We start from the raw sequence: 18,394 nt of genomic DNA, 5'->3' as shown, positions 1-18,394 counted from the left end.
GACTTCTTATTGTGATTCTATCAAATCCCAATAGAACAAAATTTAGCCAGACCTTGTTCGCAGGTAGTTGGGTAGTGCATAGTCTTTTAGTGCCGAGGAGTAATGGCCAGATCTCTAAGACCCTCCACTGCTACAAGCATGTCAGACTGCAGTTTCTTCCTTTGTTTCTTGCAATATACTGGAGCGCAGCGCAGGAAACCGCATCACATGGGTGGAGGCATTTTGAGTGGTATGGGGAGCCAACTATATCACGCATAATCGCATTCAATTGAATTAGTGTATCCTACACCCTTGGGTGTGTGCCCTACTTGAGTCAAGACTCAAGAGGAAAAGTCTACCATGTGGGATTTTAACCTCGTCATTAATAAATCAAGTGCTGAGGAGGAGATATGTCCAACAGAAGGGTCACAGGCAACAGTTATTAGCCAAACTCAATCAATTTGCTCTACACACACAGAGCATGATATGCTTGCACTGCTAACCGTCCGAATCTTATATAAGGTCTATGAGATAAGGACCAAATGAGTATATTCTTATTAAAATAGAATGTTGACTACATGTCATCCACTTTACCCTATACTAACACTAGAGGCCCAATCTAATCAGGTCACTACAGCCGCCTTGCTGCCCCAGGACCAGGCCACTCCATCCTTACCTCAGCTGATATGCATGTGGTCAAGAGAAGGAAGTGACAGAGATAACTGAGGCGTTTCTCAGTCAGACAGGCATGAGGTAAGGCATAAGGAATCTCTCACAGGGCATTACCTCAGTCTGCAGGCCTAAAAGCGGCTGTTGTGGTGTCTTGGAAAAAAAGGTGATACCTATTTTAGGACAGGCCTCTAGTTCTTTGTCATTGTGATTGTCTGCTGTGGTAGGAGAAAACACCATAACTCATAATATGAGGTTATGGGGTTGGCTGTGTTTGCGTGTGTTTGCGTGTAATTAAAGGCTCTGCCTGCTCTTGTTCCAGTGTAGTGTGTCAATTCACTAAATGATTTCACACGTTGTTCCCCTCAGAGCTGAAACGAGTGGTAGATTTGTTTGGAGGCATGAGTTGCAGGCTGAGAGACACGTTAATTAGTCCGCTTCTTTCTAAGCACTTGTCTCGTCTTGTTGTATTCTCAAAAGCAATCATCTTTTTTTTCTTCTTTAACAGCAACCTATACTGGTCCCTGGCACGGCCACAAGGAATGTTCTGAATGTACCTGAAAAAGTCAACAGTAAAAGTATTTAGAAGAAGCAAAATTGCACATAATGACTGCCTGGTACAACAGATGCCTTTGTTGTATGCACTCTGGGCTCACCACAGAGGTATGGCATTGCCGGGGATTCTATTCCACCACTGTAATTCGAGATGAAAAAGAAAAAAATACTTTAGAGGGTGGGTAACTTCAGATGGTATCTCCCCTTCTGCATCATCCGAGCCATCAGAGACGATCTATGACTGTGTGTGGTACGCTCGCACACCCTGATCCCGGGCCAATTCATTTTTGATCCAAGCGATATCCACGAGCCTACGCCCAGAGAAGACCCCCACACCCCCAGGCATCCATGTCCCTTTGTCATGTTTTGGACTTTGTGTTCTGCGCAGTGGCTCACACACAAGACAGCGGAATCAACCGAAATGTCAATATAACAAACTTTCAAATGCGCGGTGCCTGTGAAGATATGTGAACTTCGTCTGATAGCAGGCAAAAAGAAACGTTCCTCTGTCAATGCTTATCACCTCAAGATTGTTGGATTTGTTGTTTTCCTTTTTGTTTCTTCCTCACCTCACTTTTATCTCTGCTGGCTGCTGGCGCCAGACTTGTGTTTCGAAGAGTGGTGCATTGTTTTCCTTAACTCCATCAAGGTGGTTGTTGAAACCTGAAGACCTTTAGTGTATGTAGGTGGAACACACACACAGACAAATACACACGCGCAAACATTTTTTTTTGCATACAGTTCTCTCTTCCAAATCTGCGGATCTCGAACCCAATCAGTACCGTGAACTTAACCCCATACAAAAAGCAATCTTAGATGTAGATGCACAACAGCGTGAACACTTATTCTAAGCAGAAGAAGAATAGAAGATATTCTGAGAAAGTATTAATTTTATTACTAATGAGGAAAATGTTGCAATATTTTGAAACATTCTGAGTTTTATTTTTAGACAAAATTGAAATTGAACAAAAAATGAAGGTTTAAATGTTTAATATTGTTAAACATTTTTGTTCAAAATATCATAACTTACTTTGTTATTAGTAAATTATGATCTAATTCATAAAAAAATGGAATTCCCTAAAGTAGTGAGACTTTCCTTTGAACTTGTTTTTATAGCCATTTGTTAAAAATCCAACCTTTCTGATTCAACCAACCATTTATCTGTATTTCTGTATTTGGTTGTGTCGGTTGCCTTTTCATAACGACTTTCATAATGACATCAATGCACTGCACACTATTTCATTTTTACTTTCTTAAATTGAATCTCGAAACATTTAAGCTAGAAAAAAATACCTTTCAACCGTGGCCCTATTTTGATTAAACCAAACTGGGTTAATGTCCACTGCCATATATTTCACAATGAGCTCCCATGTGATTTAGACACGCACACAAAGACACACATACACACACACACACACACACATACACACACACATAATAACACTCACACGTACTCTGTGTGTGTGTCTTTAAGCCGCCTCTCTGTTCTGTGTAAGTAAGACTCACAAATATGTAGTGCCAGATTAAAACATAACAGCATTAGTTGGTCTTCTATTATTGAAACATCTGTCAACAGCCCCTTTGTTGTGTTTATTCCAGACCAAAAGGACTTTCCCATGAGGTCATGCATACAGACACACAGTCTCTCACACAGCGGGGGATGTTAGTGCCCTGGCAACATAGATTCATTTCTGCAACCACAACCCTCTGACACAATAAGGTGAAATTCATCCGAAATTTACCGGAAAAGTTGAGGCCAACTGGGGGACATGTATGGCTGATGTCCCATGTCCCCTGTCGACACTCACATCGATGTGTCTGATTTTGTCCGTTTGATATGAGGCCACGTCCCAGTGCTCTAACCACCAAACATCTGACCAGATCCTGTTCTTCCTCTTCAGATATGTTGTCTCTCCGAACAAAGGTTCTTCTCTTCTTTTGATGCTGCAGTTTTTCTGGGTCTTCTTTACTGACTCAGACCAGCAACCCCCCCACCCCCCCCGCCTCCCGCCCTTCCTGCATATTTCTAGTGTTGTGTTTTTGGTATGCTCTTGAAAAGGCCCGCAAAGACGGGACAATAGGGCACCTGCCAGAATAATGAGCCCTCAGAGAGAAATGCAGCTGGGCCCGAGAGTCATACAGGAAAGCTGATGATGGCCCCTCTTTAAAGTGGTCAGAGATGATCCTTAGCCACACCTTCTATCCCCTTGGTTGGAATTTCCCCTCTGACACACACAAACACACAATAAAGTAGTTATGCTCAAGCACACGCACCCACGCTGGGAATAAATATTTTCTTCCTTGTGTTTGTCACAAAGGTATCAGTGTTGGTCTGAGGTTCATTCACGCAAGCTGCCACGCATCGCTGCCAACCTATCAGTTAGCTGGCTATCGCATATGTAACTTGGCATAGGAACTATGTTCCTCAGAACAAAAGCCAGACTGTTAACATACTGGTTCTACAGGACATTGGTCCTGTAGATTACTTTCCTTTTTAAAGGTAAAGAAAGAAAATACCCTCATCAGCCCGAAATACCATCAGTGATCTAAATATAGCGTATGACCAGGTTGTGGTGTAGAGGCGGGGCCTGGTTAGTGACGGACTGAGAAGTGCGGCAACTGATTATTGAGCCTAAATAAATAAGACTAAATAGCCTGCTCACAGCGAGCATGTTTCCCTAACCCTTGATTTGAGACGAATGCTGTTAACAAGAAAAGTTGACTTCATTGAGCATTAACTGTACCTCCAGTCTTCCCTGTTGGATGGAGTTGGCTCCTTTGTCACAATAGGTGTATGGACAATGACATCTGAGCTATCTACATGTCCAACTACAAAATGATACATGATTTTTTGGAGCCTGAGCTGTGAAGGGTAGAAAATAATGTCACTTTTAAATCTCTTTTTTTATTATTTTAAACATACATTTCTCAAAGAAATGCAGAAGATACGATAAAGGTCTAGCTGCATTGTCAGAATCAGCTTTGTTGGCTCTCTATGCATTCAGAGAAAAAAGTAAGTATGAGAAAAGTCAATGGCCCGAGCAGGGGAGTTGATTCATTTCGGAGTCATTTCGGAGCAAAGAATTACAACGTAGTGTTGGGCTGAACACCTGGGCTGGATGGATGAATGGTGGATGACATGAAAATATAGATGTATCTTTACTGTGTATGGAGGATAAATGGATGGATGGGTAGATAGATAGGTCCAATTAAATATGGATGGATCACTGCAAAACTGTAAGCTTTCCTCTCACTACTGGACATTTACTCCACCAGGTTCACCAGGAGAGCCCACAACATCATCAAGGACAGAACACACACCCACTGTTCTCGCTCCTGCCATCAGGCTGACGCTCCAGGAGTCTGAAATCCAGACAAAGAGAATGACAATCAGTTTCTACCCGCAGGCCATTAGGCTGATGAACCGCTCCCTCAGAAGCTTAGTGTGTTATTGTAATTATGTGGAAGGAGGACATTGCAACATAGGAATTGCACTGTACAGGGTAACTTGTCACACAACACATTGGTTATCTTGAATCTTGAATAAATCCCTGTGTTGTGCCTGATTAAACCAACTTTACATTCTGTTTGAAAATAAAAAAGAGAGAACGATAACTTACTTACTCTCCAGCCATGACACCACCTCCAGTGCCAACTTCCCAGCATTACATTGCTTCACTCACTGAGCTGTGGGGTCCTTATGCCAGCCCCAGCCATCGTAGACAACACAAATGAGGGCTTTGTGGCCCCTGAGTGTGCCTTCAGTTCTTTGGGGGCCAGGAGGTCAAGATTGTTGGAAAGGTGGGGTGAGGAGGTGGAAAGGTTTAGGGGTTGATTGTGAGACTTATATCGGGGGGTGGGGGGTGCTGAGTTTAGTGACAAGGCTGCATTTGTTTTGCAAAGTGCTGGGACGAACAACCATGACATTATGACATTGTGGACTAACAAAAATACACAAGCACACACACCCATGGCATGTTGACCTCATCACACCCTCAGCTACAACATTCAGGAGGCAGAAAATAGAATTACTGATCTGGTAAGAGCATTTAGAGGTAGTGTTAATGGTATTTTCTCACAGCTGGAGTCAGTCTGGTCTGGTGCAAATCAACTTGAATACATCTGTCAACTGCCAGTAGTAATGATTTGTAAAGCATGTTCACACAGTGTAATATTACAAAAAACAACAGAATTACTATATGCAAAGCCAATAATAAAGTACTGTCAACTTGATAATGATTTTTGACGTTGTATAGGTGAAATCAATGTAATTCTTTTTTTTTAAAGAAAAGATAAATAAAAGCTAGGTAAGAAAGAAACAAATATGCACTGAAAGCAGCAATTAAAAATTATTGGATTAATAAGTTCTTTTTGCTCTAATGTGCAAAAATATGCTTTCAAGTTGCAAAACCCTTTTTCCTCCCTCCTCCAGTAATCTGCCGTGAGAGAGGGCTTGCAGGGACCTCAGTCCATGTTGCTCCAAAGGTCAAAATGTCACTTTGGGTTGTAGGGAGAAGTAAACAAGGTTGGAATAAGCCTCCTGTCTTAGGGGGCCCCACACCATAAATCCTTAGAGTAAGAGTACCCTACGTGCTCTCTGGAAACTGAAACAAAACGTCATGCTTTAATCGCAGATGATAGAAATCCTGTTGTGTTAGCTCAGTGAACATAGCAAGGGAAAAAACAACACATTTTAATAGAGTCAGATACAATTCAATGTAACTTAATTTCTGGACACATGAGTCCATATAAAAAGCCAACAACAATTACAAAAAAACGAACTAAAGAAAAGGCAAAGAGACAATTGTTCCAATGTTTCCGAAAACCAGAGGTGGAAAGTAACGAATTACATTTACTCGCGGTACTGTAATTGAGTAGTTTTTTTGTGTACTTCTACTTTTTAAAGTATTTTTTAAATCTGTAATTTTACTTTTACTTAAGTATTTTTTGTTTGAAGTATTGAACTTCGCTACATTTTAAATCATATCCGTTACTGAGTAAAAGAAAAAGCAAAGAAAAAAATCCAAAGGAAAAAAAATCGCGCCCAGGAAACTAAGGTCACTGCACTGATTGAGTGATGAGCGGAGATTCTAAAATCATCATTAGAAGGCACCTGAATCTTTTTCCTTTTTGCCTTGCTATGACTGCACCACAAGTGGGCTCTAAAGAGAGCGGTCCCAAATCATCTTTACATCTGTTTGCTACGCTGGCACTGCAAATATCATCATTATTTCTTAAATTATTCCTGATGATCTCATCCAAATATCTTACTTTGTGTACCACATTCAGAGAAGGAAACTGAAAATGAAGGAAACTGTAGCTTCTGATCATACATATATTTGAATTTAATGTCTGCAATACCACACACCATATGTGAGCAGACTCAAAGCAAATTGCTGTAAGCCAGCGCTGTAAGGAGAGAACTAGACTTCCCCCAACGTGCATCCTGTCTTATACTCTTTCAACTTGTTAGAGAGATCATCCATATACAAACTGCAATGAGCAGGTGACAATATTCCTCCTTGTTGGACCATTTAGTTTGCATGGTTTAGTGCAAAAACCAAAAATGCAGAACCCTTCTGAGATATGAAGGGAGCCCTGCTTTTAATTTATTCAAAAGCTTTGAATGCATCCATGAGACACATACATGTTGTGCTGTTAAATCTGTCATACCTCTAACAATTTATTTTGGGAAAATTGACATAAATCTGTTTTTTTTATTTTTAAAACCAAATGGATTGTCAGTGGTCATTATGTATTCTTGAAGCCTATTCAAGAGAATTTGTTCTAATACCTTTGAAAGTACGCTACCCAGAGCAGGTCTGTAGGTCTGTAATTTTACAGAACAGAACGTTAATCTCTGGACTTCCTTTGGCGGAGGGTACGTGAGGGGTCATAAAAGCCATCATCAACGCCTCCAAACGTTCCCAAACACTGGGTCAGGGGAGATTTTACATCAGCAGAATTTCCTCTGTAGTTTTCTTTTTAACATTGCTATCTACAGTAATTTCACACGGAAACTAGGACGTACATTCTGTTTGTTGTACTGAGGAAGGTTTAAAAATGAGATCCTAAATATATGTATTTTGTCTGATTTATTAAGAATGTGTAAATGCTTTTTAACAACTCATAAAGGTAGGATTTACTAAAAATGTATAGGTTCAAAATAGTGGGTTTACCTATTCAAGATAATATAAAAACATTGGGAAATGTATTTACAGTTAAAAAATATGGTCTTCTCACGATTAAAATGTAAGGTCTGTTGTGGATGAGTTGCTCGTTTATAACAAACTGGGTCCCCTGGAAACACTTTGGATTGGGGGAAACACTGCTCCAAATAGGAGCGAGGTAAAGCAGAGGAATTCCTGGCCCCGGGGCGACGAATAGTCATAAATTCATTAGCGAACATAGATGGAGCTTATGTGGAAGAATGAATGCTATTGCGATGATAAACCAGTTGACCCCATCAACTTGGCAGCTGTCACGACCTCAACCTGTGGCGCTATTAGATGTGGGAGGGCAGAGCGACAGTATTTGTTTAAGCTGATAACTAAAGGTTGTAAAGGTTGTGTGTGTTTTGTGTGCATGGGTGTACATGTGTGCGCGCTTACATGTATGTGTACCGTTTATGTGTGACTTTGGGAAAGAGTGCAAACTAGAGAGCATGTATACAAGTCTGCCAGAGAGCATGCCAAGAAAGGGAACCCATCCCACCGGCCCAGAGATTATTGATAAAAAAGGGATGCATGCGAGCGTGAGGCCCTGCAGCATGCGGCCTTCGCAAAGTCATTAACATTCCAGCTGTGGAGACTTTGGCGTGCATTAGGAAGCATAACAGGACAGCTACACATCTCTCTCCCTGCTCTCAGCACAGAGCCTCATTTGTCTCGGAGAGGTGCAGGCTCCACCCAGGGGGGTAAAAAAAAGAAACAGTCCCGCTGACAGATCATTTATCTTCTTTTGGGCCTCGTTGTCAATCACACATGCGGCAATATTGATTTGTTCTCCTTGTGTTTCTGTTTTGTACTGCTGCTGCTGACTTGTCCATCCAGGTACAGCTACACATATTTACATGAATCCCTCCCAGACATGCTCTTTTCCAAACACAATTCATTGCACTCAGTGGCATGTCGTAATGGAGGTGTTTAGCGTGATTACCTGGTTGACTACACAAAGGCACGTGACCTGTTTTGGATCCTAGAATCGGAGCGGTTGATAGGTGTTGGCACAGGAAAAAACTCGGTCGGGCATGCCTCGTGCTGTTGCACAAAGTGCTGACACGCTGCTGCAGTCCCAGTGACAACTATAAATCTACCTGGAGAAACAGAAACATTGTGTTGCAGTGGGTGTGGGAGGAGACGGCTGCGATGTAAAACGCCGCACAAAAACGCGCCACAGGCGTACCGTCAGTTGCCAAACGCACACACATGTGCACAAGTACAGATACCGATACACAAATATATCTGCCGTGCACATGTAAACACACTTCAATAGACGCTGCAGCCAAGGAGAAATCAAGCAGGTATGTGAGGGTCTGCATGCTGGCAGCCACCATGGCCATCGAAGCTGTTAATCACGGTTAGTAATTACTTTATTGCAGCTTACGAGAGACACTTAGAGAGGTTTCAACCTCTGTGGGCTGGAGTACTCAACTATTTCAGCCGCACCCTTTTGTTTATCGAGGTTTCAGCCTAAAGCACTTTGCATCAGAAAAAAACAACAACATTTCAGATAGAGGCCCATACCCAGAGAAAAAGAACAGAGAGTCTTGAATTTTAAAGTTACAAAATATTTAAGAAAACATTTTTATTTGACAAACTGTACACATGAAATTTTTTTGACTAAATGATTCTTAGACAAGAACTAAAAACAACTTTCTTATTAAATAGAAAACTGAAACAAAAAATAGAGTTAAAGATGAAAAAATGAAGAGTTGCTTATTGTACAAAACAGAGAATGACAACAGAGCTAAGGAATGAAATCATTTATCGTACCCTGATACAGTGGTAGGTCTATTGCGAATGATCAAAAACAGTATCGTACACAGTAACTTAATGGCCTCGCCATTTTAGTACAATAGCTAAAAATCTTGGCCTCTTTGGTTCCATTAATCAGGTAAAACACATTTGAAACAAAATTAAATTTACTTCTATAAAAATAACTTTTCAATGGCAATTTTTGTTTCACTAATCCCGCAACTTTTCAGTGCAAACGTCACAACAATCATTCGCTTTGGAAAGGAAGCGAAAGATTACATTTCAAGTATTGATAAAGAGTGGAGGGTAGAAGTGTGAGAGAGAAAGAGAGAGAGAGAGAAAGTGAGAGAGAGGAGAGACAGGTAGAAAGAGAATTCAGTCTAATAGAGCGTGTTGAGTATGGGTATAGGTTACTATACATTGCATAGCTCATGTGGCACTTATTTAACGATAGGACAGGACACTCAGTACTCCTTGGAAGGCATTTCTTTATACAAGTGCTATTCAGGGTGTGCATTTCAGTTTCTGCAAGTGCTGCACTGCACCGTGGTGACCCACTGGGCCAGAACTAGAGTCCATCAGGCCCATGGCTGCTGAACCTCAGAGGGCAGCAGGAAGCAGTTCTCTCTTTTGTCGCTTTCCTGTACACAAGTGAAGTGCACATCAATCTTCACCTGGTTGTCATGGTAGCACGGCCTGCGTCTGTCTGGACAGGCAGGAAGTGGAGGTCGAGGCCCGTTGTCAACAGCAAGAAGGACAACAGCAGGTCTGTGGAGGACTTTCTTTTGCCTCTCCGTGGAGGGTATAATCCTGCTAGGTATTAAGCGCTGCCGGTCTAATTCCACCAGAGGGGACAGTCAGACTGTGTCTGCTGGCATAGTAGGGAAGTGCTGGTGTTCTAAGTTGTATAAGCTGATGAATTGTCAGTGCTTTCTAAAAAAAAAAAGTCTGTCATGTGCTCAAAGTACTTTAGAGCAGGGGTGTCAAACTCATTTCAGGTTCGGGCCAGATACTGCCAACTTCAATCTGTACTTCTCACAATAGCAAAGTCATCCGGCGGGCGGCCCATACTCCCACGGCGGGCCGCACTGGATTTGGCCTGTGGGTTGCGAGTTTGACATATGTGCTCTAGAGGGTTGGAGGAGCGGGGTCAGGAGTGTTAATAAAGAATGTAAATGGCCAATCCTGTCACTTTCCTTAAGCGCTTGTTATCTTCATACAAAAGATGATTTGCCATTATTTTTGACTAGAAATGGCAAACTAGAGCAAAGTATCATTTGGTGCTAATCGTTCCCTTCTCGACCCGTCACTGACCGGTGACGACGGACTAAACTCAGCCGGACAGCAAGCACATCACTCAGTCTGATAAATACACACACTCGCACAATCACGTGCAAACACGCACACTAGGACACGGCACGGGTACTTGCATTTGCTAGGGGTACTAGATGCATCAGTGTGCGTGCTGCTTGCATATACGGTAGGTATAGATATATTGTATATGTGTACCGTACAACAACGTCCCGTTTGTACAAAAGGCCTTTCCGACTGTTCCAAGTTAAGAGATAATGAAGGGTGACGGCTGACTCAAGCACAGCCGCACTCCTCCACAATCATGTTGGGCACATCCCTCTTTACGATGTTGTATTCGTCGTCAAAGTAGAGCATGGACATAGTACTGAGCTTTGTGGGGATGCAGCAGGAGTTAACTGAGCCTGGGCTCATCCCTCTCATGCGGTACTGGTTCACCACTGCAGTGTGGAAGGATGAAGCCGAGCCCGGCACGCCCGCCATGTAGGCCGGGCAGCTACCCTCGCAGTAGTTGCCATAGTAACCAGCTGGCGCAATGATCCAGTCGTTCCAGCCAATGAGACGGAAGTCAATGTAAAACTGCTGCCGGCAGCAAAGGCCCCCGCTGGTACCATCGCACTCAAGACCACGCTTGCGAATGCGGTGCTTTCCATCCACCTGTCGCACGCGCACCACCAGGAAGGGCCGGTGGGACGGGTCGCCGGGGTCCACCATTATCGGAGTCACACCGGCTGTCTCGCAGCCCTCGCAGTGGACCTCCAGGTCCTGGCGCCGGCTGCCTTTCCCAAAGACAGCACGCACAGCCTCAGAGAGGGGGAAAGTATGCCAGCCGCTACGTTTCAGATCCACTCGCTTTTCCACCAAAGCCCAGCGGCCTGTTCCCCCTCCTCCACCTCCACCACCACCCCCTCCTGGACCCGCCTCCGCTCCGGCAGCTGACCCGGCCTCCTGGTAATGGATCTTGACTGTCACCTTTCTCCGAAGGCCTTTCTCAGGGCCGGCTGGCAGCACGCGGAAATAGAGCCACAGGTTGGCCTGGGACACGTACAGGTTCTGGTTGCCCTCGTTAGAGATGAAGAAGAACAAACCAGTGTTGGTGGATGTGTGATCATCTGTTGGAAACAATAAAAACAGGAATGGTTTGTTCTCTTTATTCTCAAGAATTAAATGTAAAAGGTGAAAAACATGACACATTGCTCATTTGATTTGATGTTTGAAAATGGTTTAATAATAGAGATTTAAAATAATACATAGATACCAACAGCATTAGTTGACAAATAATTCACATTCATAGAATGTTTCAGTTATAACATGATCTTAGGATGGTCAAATCTTGCGGGCCTTTGGTATCAAAATACCGAAATGTAATGCTGACGTCAGCTAATCCCTCTCCATGACCACTGAGACATTAAATGTTGCTACATGCTTGGAGAAATTTTCACTGAGTAACCTTTATCTCATATTTTTTTATTGAAATACATGTATGCTATTTCAATGGAACGGGTAACTGTTTATCTTACTCACACATACTGTACAAACACACATGTGTCCTCATAGAAAGGAAAAAGCCCTCGTGAAAAGGGTACAGCTCTGTCTTTTAAGGGCTGTTTTTCACTCGTTTTCTCTGTTCACCCTCTATCCCTGTGTCAGGTGACCTCTTTGGCAGCCCTTGATAGGCCAACTGTGACCAGGCCAGTTCTGGGATCAGGCCCAGTTGGCCTCAGGTCCATCTTTGTAAGCGACAGGACCAAAGAGAGAGAGAGGATGAGTGGAGGGACCGAGAGGAGAACAGACGAGGAAGATGGAAAAAGGAGGAAGAACGCTAGTGGGAAGCGGTGGGAGGGTGGTGAACATGGCCAAAAACCCCAGGGGGTTCATTGAGTTCGCTGTTAGTGCCCCCTACTCCCCCACCACCCTCCCTCCACCCCCTCCACACACACACACACACACACACACACCCCCGTCGAACCCCATCCCAACCCTACCCCACCCCGCCCCCTCTCCTTCCAGTGCGAGCACCCTGAGAGTGACAGCACAAAGCCCGCTGTGAGGCACTAGGAGACAGCCACGCTGCCGCCCGCCATTGAAACGCGTGGCTTTCCAGCAAAAAAGCATGATGAGGCAAAAATAAAAGCCATTTACATGACACTGGCCACTTTATACAGCAGCACAATGAAGAGATCCCAGGAGTCTAAAGGTGGCGATGGGCTGGCACTACTTTCTTTCTCTCCTTTTTTTTTCTTTCCCTTAGCCTAATGATGTCTTCCAAATGACCACTGAGGTAACTTGAAAGGTTTCCATTTCAGGAGATTTGGGACAATGCGCTCCAACAGAGCTGCGCCTTTGAAACCAGCCAAATGACTTTGTTTGCCGACTGATTAGTGTGTGTCAGTGTCAACAGGTGGCCAACGAAGACCCCCCCACGCCTCTTTAAGGCGCCTCACGCCTTTTCCTCCTGTAAACCACGGCTTTACACTTACACAGGGATCTGTTCAGACTGGCTCCCCACATTTTAGCATGTCAGCTGGGAGCTCAACAACACACACAAACACAAATTACCCCCCAACCACGCAAACACACACACCCAACCCCCTGGTAAGCAATACATAAACCATCAGCCTTTTCAATACCAAAGCCTGTGGATAAAGAATCGAGGGCACAGCGCTAACATTATAATCTACCTGAAATGAGCCCTATTGAGGAATCAGTGACTTCCATGATTGCCCTTCAGGGATACATGTAGCTAACCTCACTATATTTAGCCCTGTGCGATCTTATTTGACTTGACAGCTCTAAAGAAAGGGGGAGTGGTTCAGCAACGAGCACGTACTGACGGGGTGATAAACAGAAAGGCAAAGATGTTGCCCGGCAATAAACCTCAGCATGAGTCTTCTTTGACTTGAAGAAAATTGTTTAGAGGGAGATCAATTCCCCTTCAAGATATCCACATTACCATTCAGGCTTTGCCCCCCCAAATCAGGTGCAGAGCGGGGTGGGGGCGGGGTAAGCTAAGGTTGACAGGTTTGGTATTTTTTTTGAATATGTCAATGACACCAGAGATGCTCTTATAGTTTTTAACTATTATTATTGTCCACCAACTTGCCATGAATTCATCACAATCATAGGAGGTCATTAACCCCAGAATGTACAGTAGTTTACAGTAGTTTCCCCCACCTACTTTCAAACCCGCCCTACTCTGCCTCTGATTCGGTAACGCTAAATTATAGACTAATGCTATCATTAATGTTTGTACGAGCACATTGCAGAAAACTTGCAATAATAGCACCTAATTTAAAAAGGTTAGCTAAGGATTTACAATACCTTTAAATTGGTAGATAAATAATAAAATGCAAAACCGAGTTTCTTATTTTGAGTTGTGTGATGCTCTGAGCAAGCAAAGCACTAGGGATCACCCAGTAGATACATTTCGCCACTCTCAACATTTCAAGCAAGTTTGATCTTTTGGCTTCCTCAGTATTCAGAGCAATCAACCGACATTCCGCATGACTTATTTCCACTGAGTTCCTTTGAAGGAGGGAATTGTTCTTCTCATCCAGTGTTGCAAACAATCTGGATCTGGCCCCGACACGCCTCATCTGACCCCGTCGCGCAAAAGTGACTAGTGAGAACCAGCCTGCAGGACACCTGGGTGGGCCTTTGAGCTCGTTCAGCATGTCCCCACCTGCGCCACCAAGTCAGGGAAGAGCCCAATGAGGCAAGCAGGCAGGCAGGCAGGCCGCCCCAGAGCTCATTACTCAAAGCTGCTGTTGACAAGACCACACGCCGTGGAGGGACAAGGGCGCGGCATGGCGCATTGGTGCATCTAACACAGGCAGAAGTCCCTCAGGACTGAGCCTCAGCACTTCAGGAATTCAATGTAGGGTGAGTAGGTGAGGGAGGGAGATGGAGAGCATAGAGCTTCAAGCTCTCCCGTTTCTGCTGAAGGTATTCTACAGGGCCATTTTTAAAAACGAAACGAAAAACGAAATAAATCAGGCTATAGGACCACAGGCTATAGAGAGGCAGCCAGGCCCATTGAGGACTGAAACACACACTTGTGGCTGGATGTGGAAAATGTCTGGACCAGGTCCAGGAGGGCCTGACTGACAGCTCCTCATGAAAGAGTTGTGTCCTGAAGTAAACCTGCCAACCAGATCTGGAGGAACCAGTCTGCAGTTAATGACCACCTATAATGAAGTCTTAATTCTGTGTCTTGGATCACTCGCTGAAAGTTCACTGGGTCCGAACGGCTACAGTAAGCAATCGAGAAGCATTGATCTAAACATCTCTTTCGACCCCTCTCTGTCTCTTTCACCAACCCCTCCCTCTTTCCCTGCCTGTGAACCCTGCGCTTCGCTCCCGTGGATACGAGACACCGAATCCCTCACCAAGGACCCATAGTACCATGTCAGGAGAGAAGATTGGCACCTGCCCGGGCTGCTTGGCAGACCTCTTTTCTCTGTGCCATCGCAACTGGAGATGAGACACTGAGGCTCCCCGACAACTATATAGTTAACCTTGTGCTGGGGAGGGTGGTGGGAGGGGGCAGCTGGCCGTACTGCTCCACACTGCTGTTGGCTAAACATGTTTGCAACTGCCTTGTCCTAAGCTACGACAACAACAATCCTGGCTCCCTTATGCTTGGCGGGCGGAGGGGGGGGTTTGGGGGAGACAAGCTCCCCTGGCGTCAGACCTTGCCTTTGAGCCATGCCCCCTGGCTGGCAGCATCCGATATGGGGGGGGGGTCGTGAGCCAGCTGGCCAGGAGGCAGACAGGGTCTAGGGAGCAAGGGACCCAAGCCAGCACCATGGTACAATGCCACACAAAGGCTCAAAACTAGGGGGGGAAGAAAACAAAAAAAGAAGAAGAAGAAGCCAAGGAGACCAGTGGACCTTTAGAACGACAAAAGCATTCTTTGCAACACTGCAATTTGGGCACACACACTCCTTTACCATCACCAAAAACCATACCCCCTCCTTACCCACTAACCCCACAAACTCCAATGTCTCATGCATTATTGTGAGCAGTTTCCTTTTTTTCCCTTGCCGCCCCCCCCCGCCCCAGCTCTACGTTGACATGTTGGGTTCAGCAGGAACACATAGCTGTCTTCTAATAAGTGCCTGGCTTTTGTTCTCTTGTCACGAGGCTGCTCAGATCATTCCCATTGGAAAGCAGGACCTAGCAGCCCATTCAGGCTAATTGTACCAGGATGGCCAATGGGAAAACATGGGATTGTGTGTGTGTGTTTAAGATATCCCATTTAGGTGTGTTGGTGTGATATTTGAATGCTTTATTTTTGTAGAACAAGTAGTTTGTACCAAAGACGCAGGTCTCGCTGCGCTAATGGACACCTGTTGGATTGGAGAGAGAGAGGGGGGGGGGGGGGGGGGTGTTCTCTTTGGACTTCTGAGAATTAGTTAGATACACATTCTTAGAGGAGGGGATAAATGGCCAATTGAGGGACTTTGTCCGTATTTAAAAGAGGGCTTTATACATTGGAGTATTGAATGCTTTGGTGATGAAATTGAATTCAGAGGTTATTTGTATCCCTTTGGCAACAGATGGGGGGGTAATTTAAGGATTCTCTCGTTGGTTTCAATTTGCGTGTCTTTAAACCCGGCGGAGTAAATTAGAGTGTGATAAAATGAGGGCGAATGATGAGCGAACCGGATCCAATTAGTTTATGGATTGTATTTCTAAACTGTTGATGCTTCCATCTCATTCATCTCTGCTTCTTCTTCATATCAACGTTATAAACCGAGTGAAATGTGATGAGTGTTTCCACGTCATTAACTGGGGTTCATCGAAGGGTCGGTTTGGGAACGTGCAATCAATTATTGATTATTACCTGATTCTGCAAAGCTGATGATCTCTGAGTTCTCCGCTTGCACCTCGTTGTTGTACGCAGCCTGTCCGTCAAAACTGGGGATCTCCACCCGACCGTCCTCGCGCAATTTCCCGGCGTGCAACCTCCTGAGCGCCGTCACCATCGAAGCCTTGGGGATGGGGTGAGTGATGTTGGGTCTGTCTCTCATCTGTAGCCGGTTCAGTATGTGCCTCTTAACCGCCTCCAGAAAGTCTATGTTCACCCGCTCCGACTGATCCGGCGCCCTGAGACCGCAGGACGCGCACGACTCCTGGGGGGGGCTCTGAGTGTCGGTGCCGGCTACCGAGCTGCAGCGCACGGAGAGAACGTACGCCACTAAACAGGACAACGCCACGCTGTATATGCTCATTTTTATATTAAAATCGCAGTCCAAAAACTAAGGAAGAAACAGCAAATGCGTCACATACACACACGCTTAAAGATCATTTCAATGTACATATGTGAAAGTTACGTAGAGAACATCCCCTTGTGCTCCAAAAGTGAGACGCCACAAGAAATCCACAGGAGCCAATCAAATCGTTAAATCCAAACAGACGAGAAGCGGCTGAAATCGTGAGGCTAATTGCCTCGAGTCATTGTGCATTCACGTTGTTATCCAGCGACGCGTCTTTTCTCTGCGTTAAATAAAAAGTTAATCTCTCTCTGATTGACAGGCGCACTCCGACGCTTGGATCGTTTCTGTCGCACCACGTTTTCTTCAGACTCAGCGTGATGTACCCAAACAAAGCAGCGCTGCGCCTTGCGGACACGTCTAAATGAGAAAAGCCCCTCTGAGTCCAAAGGCGCGCGGTCCGCTCGTACCCATTCACAGAACTGCTCCGGCCGCACAGATTAACAGCGCTCCTCGGTCCTTTGTGTCGATGCGCTCCGGCTACGCTGCGTTACGCACGGCTGTGGATAACCAGCTCGGTGTGCGTCGTTGCGAGATGCGGCGGACTGACTGAGACCCTTTTCTCCCTTTGCAATCAAGACAACAGGGCTCAGCGCACCCAAAGTTTTTATACAGGAGTTGAAACCACGTGGGGATTTCCACCAACTGGACGCCAGGCGGGGGATTATTTGGCTACTACGCCTCCAGAGCCAGGACTCTGTAGGTGAGAAACGGTTTTAACATGGTAGCGCGCTGGCCTTGCAAAGGTGGCTTACTTTTTACTTCTAAGTAAAAAGTCGTATTATAAGTAAGGCGACTTTGAGATCAACAGACTGAAACATAATGTGGGCATCCAACTTTGATGTCCCAGTCTTAAGAACACAGGTTCAGTATGGGTACTGTGTGCAGTCCAGCCCGGGGAGACAAGGATTCATTTCTAGAATGATCTTAAATAAATCCATTCGTAGAGGCATTTATACCCCAAACCCCAAAAGTATTACAATATATACACGTCTCTCTGGATCCAGGTTTTAAAAATACTCTCAATTGTTAACACAATTGTTCAAATAAAGTGAATTTATATAATGAAAATATGTATTAAACAATAAAATAAATTGTAGGAATTAATATATATACATAGAAATTGGAATTTAGTCTAGCGAGTTCGCCAGTTATAATGCTGATTAATTAATAAATAACGCCATCTATGGGTATAAACCACTCATTACATACTACAGAGACACAAAGAGATGGATAGAAGATGAATGATACATAGCTAGAAAGAGAGATCAACCTTCTGTTTTAATACATTTAATCCCTGGTAAAATGCACCATCATCATTTCCATAATGCATTAAAATGTCAGTAGTGCACTTCATTGTGATTTTAAGTTACCCTGTGTATGCAAGAAGAGAAATGTGTGCTGTTGAACGTAACTAAACCCACAAGCCTTGACAAGGGAGCACCCCAGGAAACCTGTGAGAAAAGAAAGCACAAAGACTCCGGGGAAGAAGCAGAGTTGGTGATGTGCATTAAAGTGGAAATGAATTCCTAATGAACAGCCATCAGACATGTAGGCCATCACAGCACGGAGGGCCAAAGGGAACACATGCTGGGACTGGTGGTCACATTGTGGATGTATGTAGGA

At 44.6% G+C, this 18,394-nt stretch overlaps 1 protein-coding gene across 1 annotated transcript; it reads right to left on the bottom strand.

The window, feature by feature from the left end:
* Positions 1 to 8,860: 8,860 nt before the first annotated feature.
* On the bottom strand, positions 8,861 to 17,333 carry inhbb (inhibin subunit beta B). The gene is made up of 2 exons (XM_037489291.2): positions 16,339 to 17,333; positions 8,861 to 11,602 (listed from the first exon to the last, which is right to left on the bottom strand). The coding sequence occupies exons 1-2, from the start codon at positions 16,724 to 16,726 to the stop codon at positions 10,767 to 10,769; spliced, it is 1,224 nt and encodes a 407-aa protein (XP_037345188.1). The 5' UTR covers positions 16,727 to 17,333; the 3' UTR covers positions 8,861 to 10,766.
* Between the last annotated feature and the right edge of the window lie 1,061 nt (positions 17,334 to 18,394).

The sequence above is a fragment of the Pungitius pungitius genome, chromosome 10, assembly GCF_949316345.1.
Source record: "Pungitius pungitius chromosome 10, fPunPun2.1, whole genome shotgun sequence".
Lineage (NCBI taxonomy): Eukaryota > Metazoa > Chordata > Actinopteri > Perciformes > Gasterosteidae > Pungitius > Pungitius pungitius.
The sequence above is the reverse complement of the archived record's forward strand: the minus strand, read 5'-3'. Positions and strand labels throughout refer to the sequence as shown.

Bases quoted from the DNA above. Each gene is read 5' to 3' on its own strand.
- inhbb (XM_037489291.2), bottom strand. From the start codon at position 16,726: ATGAGCATATACAGCGTGGCGTTGTCCTGTTTAGTGGCGTACGTTCTC. The intron at 11,603-16,338 runs GTAATAATCAAT...TGTTTCCAACAG, and splicing joins CATCAGCTTTGCAGAATCAG to ATGATCACACATCCACCAAC.